Source organism: Alosa sapidissima, chromosome 17 (genome assembly GCF_018492685.1).
Source record: "Alosa sapidissima isolate fAloSap1 chromosome 17, fAloSap1.pri, whole genome shotgun sequence".
In the NCBI taxonomy this organism is placed as follows: domain Eukaryota; kingdom Metazoa; phylum Chordata; class Actinopteri; order Clupeiformes; family Clupeidae; genus Alosa; species Alosa sapidissima.
Genome location: NC_055973.1, coordinates 31,032,280 through 31,040,198, shown reverse-complemented (window position 1 = coordinate 31,040,198; position 7,919 = coordinate 31,032,280). Strand labels below are relative to the sequence as shown.

General features: G+C 49.7%; 1 protein-coding gene across 1 annotated transcript in view; it reads right to left on the bottom strand.

The window, feature by feature from the left end:
- The window catches only part of stk17a (serine/threonine kinase 17a), a 37,392-nt gene that overhangs the window by 19,982 nt on the left and 9,491 nt on the right, over positions 1-7,919 (bottom strand). Inside the window, exon 2 of the mRNA XM_042067219.1 lies at positions 2,254-2,466. Within this exon, the coding sequence (XP_041923153.1) occupies positions 2,254-2,466 (213 nt within the window). The remainder of the gene's footprint in view (positions 1-2,253; positions 2,467-7,919) is intronic.

Sequence of the window (7,919 nt, the reverse complement as noted above, 5' to 3'; positions counted from 1 at the left end):
TCTGGTAGAGTTGCACATACTAGCTACAATGCAAGATATATTTAGCCTATTTAACGTAAGGCGGGAGGTGTGTGTTGCTTTTAATTATCGAATGTTCTATCGAACACATTTTTATTGATATCGATTACATGTCTATTGCGATACATATCGCTATCGTTTTATTGCCCAGCCCTACTCAACTCACTTTCTACTTTTAACTCTCTCTCTCTCTCTCTCTCTTTCCCTGCTCCCTCATCTCTCTCTCCCCTTCTCCCTCACGTGCCCTTGCGTCGCTCCATAAACAGAAGCCTCAGTGCGGTTGCTAAGCTCTGTGCGTCTCGGGCAGATTTTAAATGCCCTTTCTCACTGGTCACTTGCTGGGGACCAGGCCACTCTGTGGCCAGCCTGCCGGCTTGCTTACTTGCCGACTGCCTCAGTCGGACGGCCAAACATGGCCATGGCTGCCCTGGCATGCCCCCACTTGACCTCCCTCGCAAACTTACAGCGAATGAGAGGATTTCAGCCGCATTTAAATGGTATGGGATCAATGGAACTCTCCGATGGGCTTGGGACCAAACCAGTGGACATGCACCCATGGCACGCACAGGCCACTCCAGCTGCTGAGTCAAAGTCATCATTTTACTACAGAAATAAAAATGAAATACCAATGACTGAGATAACTGTGTAACTGTCACACTGTGTACTACACATACTGAGTACTAGTCATACTGCGTACTAGTCATACTGAGTGCTACTCATACTTCATGCTACTCATACTGCGTGCTACTCATACTGTGTACTGTATGTGAATAATGTGTGAAGGACACATCAGTAGTGGCCAAATACTAGATAGTGTAAGGAAACATCAATACACTCTCACTGGGCGAGAGAGAGAGAGAGAGAGAGAGAGAGAGAGAGAGAGAGAGAGAGAGAGAGAGAGGGCACAGCTGGTGGAGTAGTGTCCATGTGATGGTTTACAAGCGTAAGTGAAAACCGTGACAAATGAAGCAACCTTAGTTTGACCTTAGTTAGAAAAACACTGCACACACACACACACACCTTAGTTAGAAAAACACTGCATCCTCATGGCTTCCACACACACACACACACCTTAGTTAGAAAAACACTGCATCCTCATGGCTTCCTTAAGCTTCTAGAACTGCACAACTGGGACAGTCAGTCTCACACACACACACACACACACACACACACCTTAGTTCTGATTTGCTAGATAACCCTGGTGCTAATGCATGTGTGCTAGCAAAACACACACACTGTCACACAGTCGTGGCCCAGTGTCAGGGCAGTGTGTGTGTGTGTGTGTGTGTGTGTGTGTGTGTGTGTGTGTGTGGTGACCAGAATGGCACGTTGCTGAAATAGCGCTTGTTCACTGGGGCGTACTGGATATCGCTCGAGGCCTCACAACCGGATTACTGCTCACCCTGTCTCTCTCTCTCTCTCTCTCTCTCTGTCTCTCTTCTAATCCCCCCCCCTCTCTCTCGCTTCCATTTCTCTGCTCTCTCTCTCCTTCTCCAGATTCCCCCTCAACCCCCAGTCCCCCATCCCTCATAGTTTACCGGTCACTTTTTTCACATCTCATATATTTATGTCTTCCTCCAACCTTTTTACATTTGTGTGGTTAAGGGTTCATATTTTTTTTCTCACATACACACCCCCCCCCCCCCCCATACCCTTAATACCCCCACTCCAGCCGAGTAGAAGCACAATGGGGGTAGGAATTCCTGCCTCCATATTTTAACAACTGGTCACGGTCCTGCCCTCCAATCACGGCTCCATGTGGGTCAGTGTGCTGCCCAAGTCCGAGTCCGAGGCCCAGTGCAGGAGGAGAGCTCGCCATGCGTGACGCCCAACGTGACACTTCCAGGACTTGAACTTTCACCCACTTGGGATTTGGGTCCAGCACAATCATGGCCACCTCAACAAGTGACCACCCTGCTCACTCCGTTTTGGTATTGTTATGTGTGGAGGACAATGGAAAACAGCCAATATGTAGATGTGTGTGTCCTGTGTATGCATGTAAAGAGTGTGTGTGTGTGTGTGTGTGTGTGTGTGTGTGTGTGTGTGTGTGTGTGTGTGTGTGTGTGCAATAACAAACCAAGCACGAGAAACATTTTGCTGGACATTCCTTAGTATGCTAATGACTGGTGTGTATGTGTTTGAGTGCACATGCACATACGCGTGCATTTGGTTGGTGTGTGTGTGTGTGTGTGTGTGTGTGTGTGTGTGTGTGTGCGTAGTGTGTGCATGACTCACAATTCGAGCACGAGCACCATCTCGCTGGTCATCTCGTAGACCTGGTGCAGGTTGATGACGCGGTGGTTGGCAGTGGCGAGCTCCAGCACGGCGACCTCGTGGATGATCTCGGAGCGGCAGTCCTGCCCCTTTCGCCTCTTCCTCATGAACTTGGCGGCGTACTCTCGGCCCGAGCTCTTCTCCACACACTTCCTGACCACGGCGAACTTCCCCCTGATGGACAAGACAAGGGAGGGTGGGGGTCTGTTTACATAGTGTTATCATACACACAGGTCTTAAGAGTCATTCACACCAAGAACGATAACGATAAACAAATCTCGTTCTCATTAATATGAATGACGACGTTCACACATAAACTATAACGATAACGACATGAAGAACGATATCGTTGGGGATCACTTTCAGAGCGATTTTAAGAACGATAAAAAGCTAATAGCCAATAAGAACCCATCAAATTTTAGCCGTCACATTCATTAACACAAAGAAAAGACAGTTAATTTGCTCAAGGAGACTAATGGCTTGCCGTTGGAGTGTGTGTGTGTGTTGGGTTGGGGTGTGTGTGTTGGTGTTGGGGTGTGTGTGGGGTTGGGGTGTGTGTTGAGGTTGGGGGAGGGTGTGTGTGGGGTTGGGGTGTGGGGTTGGGGGAGCGTGTGTGTGAGGTTGGGTTGGGGTGTGTGAGGTTGGGTTGGGGTGTGTGTGTGTAGGGTTGGGGTGTGTTGGGTTGGGGTGTCTGGGGGTGGGGTGTGTGGGGGTGGGGTTGGGGTGTGTGGGGTTGGGGTTGGGGTGTGTGTGGGGTTGGGGGAGTGTGTGTTGGGAGACTGGCACGCTTGTTATCATTGGAGCTGAACATCTCTTTGTCTGGCCCAGCATGGCTGTGGGATGAAGTCACCGGGGATCCCGAGTCCATTTTCCAAGCACACAAGCGGCTGCTTTCAGGGAGGCTGAGAGAGGGGATCTGACCCATTTAGCCTCCAGATGCAGTGCCCCCGGAGGGCCTGTCCTTTTCCAGTATCATGGGCGGTGTGTGTGTGTGTGTCTGTGTGTGTGTGTGTGTGTCTGTGTGTGGCTAGTCAGTACCACAGTCAGCGGCTGTACAGAGACTGGGCTCATTGAGGGCTTTGTTTAATTGAGTGCCATTTATCTTTACCAGCCTGAGTAATATAGGGCTGAATTAACAACATGTCAACATGTCATACAGTATGTTTAGGTTGCCAATGTGCTATTCATCTGTGCCAATGCCATCTTCCAGGAGTGGTCAAAATCATAAAAAGGGCATTCATCTGTGCCAAAGTCATCTTCCAGGAGTGGTCAAAATCATAAAAAGGGAACCCCAGCCTTCAGACGAGTCTCTTGCTCGATAAATACTCTTGGTGTGATTTCGAGTGTGTGAAGTGAGCGTGGAGCTCCAGTGAGCGGTCAGCGAGGCGTGGCGTGGAGCTCCAGTGAGCGGTCAGCGAGGCATGGCGTGGAGCTCCAGTGAGCGGTCAGCGAGGCATGGCGTGGGCAAACACACTCCTCACTCCTCAGCGTCCAGTGCGCTCATGTTGTGCGAGGCCGGGAAGATTTAACGGAGAAGAGTTAGCCAAGCTGTCGAGAGACTTACTGTCCGACGCAGCGCCGGAGAGAGGGGGGGGGGACTGGGGGCTGGGCGGCTGCTGACCGGAGCTGACCGGAGCTAGCCCCACTTATCCATCTGCCCCCTGACCCACTAAGGGCCATCACGCTGCGCTCGTGGCATTTGGAGGTGCTTTGTTTCTAATGCGCTTTCTTTTTTATTAAGTATATAGTGTATCAGGCTTGTTGCCTTTAATCAGATAGGACAGCCAAGAGTGACAGGAAGCCAGTGGGAGAGAGAGATGGGTTGGGATCGGGAAATGACCCAATGGGAGAGAGAGATGGGTTGGGATCGGGAAACGACCCAATGGGAGAGAGAGATGGGTTGGGATCGGGAAATAACCCAATGGGAGAGAGAGAGATGGGTTGGGATCTGGACTGATCGCTGGACCCATTTTTACCAGGATTTCTGTTTGCAGTTGGACCCAAATGTTGTATCAAAAGCATGGATACTGCCACTTGCACCACAGCACCCCCTTATTTGGGATTGTGAATTGAATTCTTAATATATTTCTTAATATATTAAAGCTAATAAACACATCCCTGTTTCTGAGGATTTGCATGTTGACAGGATTAAGGGCTGACAAATTATATTTGCATGTTGCTCTCCTATTTTGTAACCTAGTTCATTATAGTTAGTTTTCCCTTTTGCTGACAGGAGTGACAGCCTGGTCTCCACAGCACTTACAACCAGCGTCTGATTCTATTACCGGAAGTGAGAGATAAGAGAGTGCCCGATCTAGACAACCAGAGAAAGAGAGAACTCAGATCTTAGATGGCAGAGAACAGATGGAGATGCATGGACTGCTGCACTATTCAAATCCAAACGCTCCACTCTGTGTGCGGTCACTGGCTATGAGCGGTTGTGAAGGCTACGCGCTACAGCGCGGCAACCCACAGCTGAGGCCCATCAAAACACTCAGAGAGGAAATCTGGAAATATCTTCCAGATATTTATACTTCCACAGGTCGTCAGGAATCAGAGGCACGATTTAGGGCAGGGGGGACTGACACAGAGGCAGACAGGAATACAGCCAATACTCAGGAGAGCCCCAGAAGCTCAAGGCTAGCATTCCAATGAGCGAGAAAGATGAGAAAGACAGACAGAAAAACAAAGACTGAAATGAGGAAGAGAAAATGGCTGAAAGAGCATCCAAGACACAAACTCCGTCCCAAACAAAGCCATGTTGTTCCATTAGGGCCCGAGGTGCTATAATTGACCGTGAACAGCAACGCTCAGGTCAGTGTTGACTCTGGTATCTGCGTCTGCTGAGCCGAAGTCATGTGATCATGGTCATGGGTTTGGTCTGGGCCTCCAGGCTGGACAGGAAGCAATCCGCTTGAACCCCAGCGCCCCTCAGATTTACTACCAGCAGCTGTGGCCCGGCCTCCTTTCTGAAAACATGTCCTTAAAAACGAAAGATGAAAAAGACGAAAAAAAAGAAAGGAATGGAAGAGGGAGGAGAAGTGTGGAAACAAAGAAGCAAATCTGCTGGACTTTACGCAGGCGTAAAAAACGCTGCCAGAGTAAAATGGGTCCTCTGGTTTGGGCATCTGTGTGAAGAAAGGGCAGAAGTAAAGAGAGAAAGGGGGCAGAAAGAGTTGTTTCCCCCTCACTCATGGAGTGCAGTCTGATTCTGAGGCCGAGACAAGAGCTGAAAGTGAGCCAGGCTAGTGGACAGACAGTGTTTACATGTTTACATGGCCAGTGGGTGGATGATGAGGACAGGCTAGTGGACAGATAGTGTTTACATGTTTACATGGCCAGTGGGTGGATGATGAGGACAGGCTAGTGGACAGATAGTGTTTACATGTTTACATGGCCAGTGGGTGGATGATGAGGACAGGCTAGTGGACAGATAGTGTTTACATGTTTACATGGCCAGTGGGTGGATGATGAGGACAGGCTAGTGGACAGATAGTATTTACATGTTTACATGGCCAGTGGGTGGATGATGAGGACAGGCTAGTGGACAGATAGTGTTTACATGTTTACATGGCCAGTGGGTGGATGATGAGGACAGGCTAGTGGACAGATAGTGTTTACATGGCCAGTGGGTGGATGATGAGGACAGGCTAGTGGACAGACAGTGTTTACATGTTTACATGGCCAGTGGGTGGATGATGAGGACAGGCTAGTGGACAGACAGTGTTTACATGTTTACATGGCCAGTGGGTGGATGATGAGGACAGGCTAGTGGACAGACAGTGTTTACATGTTTACATGGCCAGTGGGTGGATGATGAGGACAGGCTAGTGGACATACAGTGTTTACATGGCCAGTGGGTGGATGATGAGGACAGGCTAGTGGACAGATAGTGTTTACATGTTTACATGACCAGTGGGTGGATGATGAGGACAGGCTAGTGGACAGATAGTGTTTACATGTTTACATGGCCAGTGGGTGGATGATGAGGACAGGCTAGTGGACAGATAGTGTTTACATGTTTACATGACCAGTGGGTGGATGATGAGGACAGGCTAGTGGACAGATAGTGTTTACATGTTTACATGGCCAGTGGGTGGATGATGAGGACAGGCTAGTGGACAGATAGTGTTTACATGGCCAGTGGGTGGATGATGAGGACAGGCTAGTGGACAGACAGTGTTTACATGTTTACATGGCCAGTGGGTGGATGATGAGGACAGGCTAGTGGACAGATAGTGTTTACATGGCCAGTGGGTGGATGATGAGGACAGGCTAGTGGACAGACAGTGTTTACATGTTTACATGGCCAGTGGGTGGAAGGTGATGGCGAGAGGGAGGCAAGTGACGCTGAAACCACCGCAATCCCATTAGGTCGCTAATTACCGGTCACTCCCAGTGGCCCTCAGGAGCACTTAGGGCTTTGTGTGTGTGTGTGTGTGTGTGTGTGTGTGTGTGTGTGTGTGTGTGTGTGTGTGTGTGTGTGTGTGTGTGTATATGCGTGTTTGTATTTGTCTGGACGTGTGAGTATATCCAAATGTGTTTAAGAGTATAGATAGAGTCTTTAATGTCTCCAGGGGATCATCATTTCAGTACAGATCCCTGCGAGTGTGTGAGTACACAAGGAAATTAGGACTAGGCCCAGATTGTGTCTTGAGGAGAAAGGGTGTGTGAGGGACAGGAATAAACATGGTGGTGGCCCTGGTTACAAAGAGTGATGGGATAAACAAACTGGCCAAACAAACACGTGGCGATAGCCATCTTTTACATAACGGTGTGAAAATTCTTCAGGGGGCTGGTCTCATGACCGTCTCGGGGGGGGGGGGGGGGGGGGGGGGGGAATATGGCGCGGGCATAAGCTAAAGCATTCTTTATAACTTAGCCGCAAGCTCAATCACACAAAGCCTCAAGTACAATATGGCACCTTCCACACTTTTGAAACAGACCAATCAACCAGGCTAATAGGCTTTCCCCACACTTGACTTCTCAGTTATGACATTCCTTTAGGCATAATGTCTTTTCCTTCTTTTAGCTCCTGCAATCCCAAACTGGCTTCCTGAACAGCGCTGGCCCATTGAGGAATGCTTGGGTACAGGTGATCTTCTAATCTGCTTCAAGACCCCTTGCTTTCTCAGGAGGTGTGTTGGGATCGGAGTGGTGGGGTAACGGACTGGCTGACTGCTGGCTGGCTAAACTCCAGGCAGCACCTCCAGCATGCCTGGCACTCACGGAGTGTGAGTAATGCAGCTTTGAAGCCCAGTAGTCTGAATACCTCGGGCCTAGCTCAGTGTGAAGGGCAATGAAACATGAAGGAATTGTCCAAATTCTGCTACTCGTGGATATGAAAACGGCTCCTTCTGCTCCTTCAACTTCATTCCAAACTCATTAAAATCGCCCGCGATAGGGGCCGAGAGGGCATCTGTTACCACGTCAACCACTGAGAGCACAGGGGCGTACGCCAAGTACAAACTACAGTCCACTGCCTGTCCGAAGGCCTTGATGTCATGCCGAGCATTGCTGCAGCAGCTGCTGGAGTTGCACCATGGGGGCTGTGAGCTGCTGGAGTTGCACCATGGGGGCTGTGAGCTGCTGGAGTTGCACCATGGGGGCTGTGATTTGGGGTGACC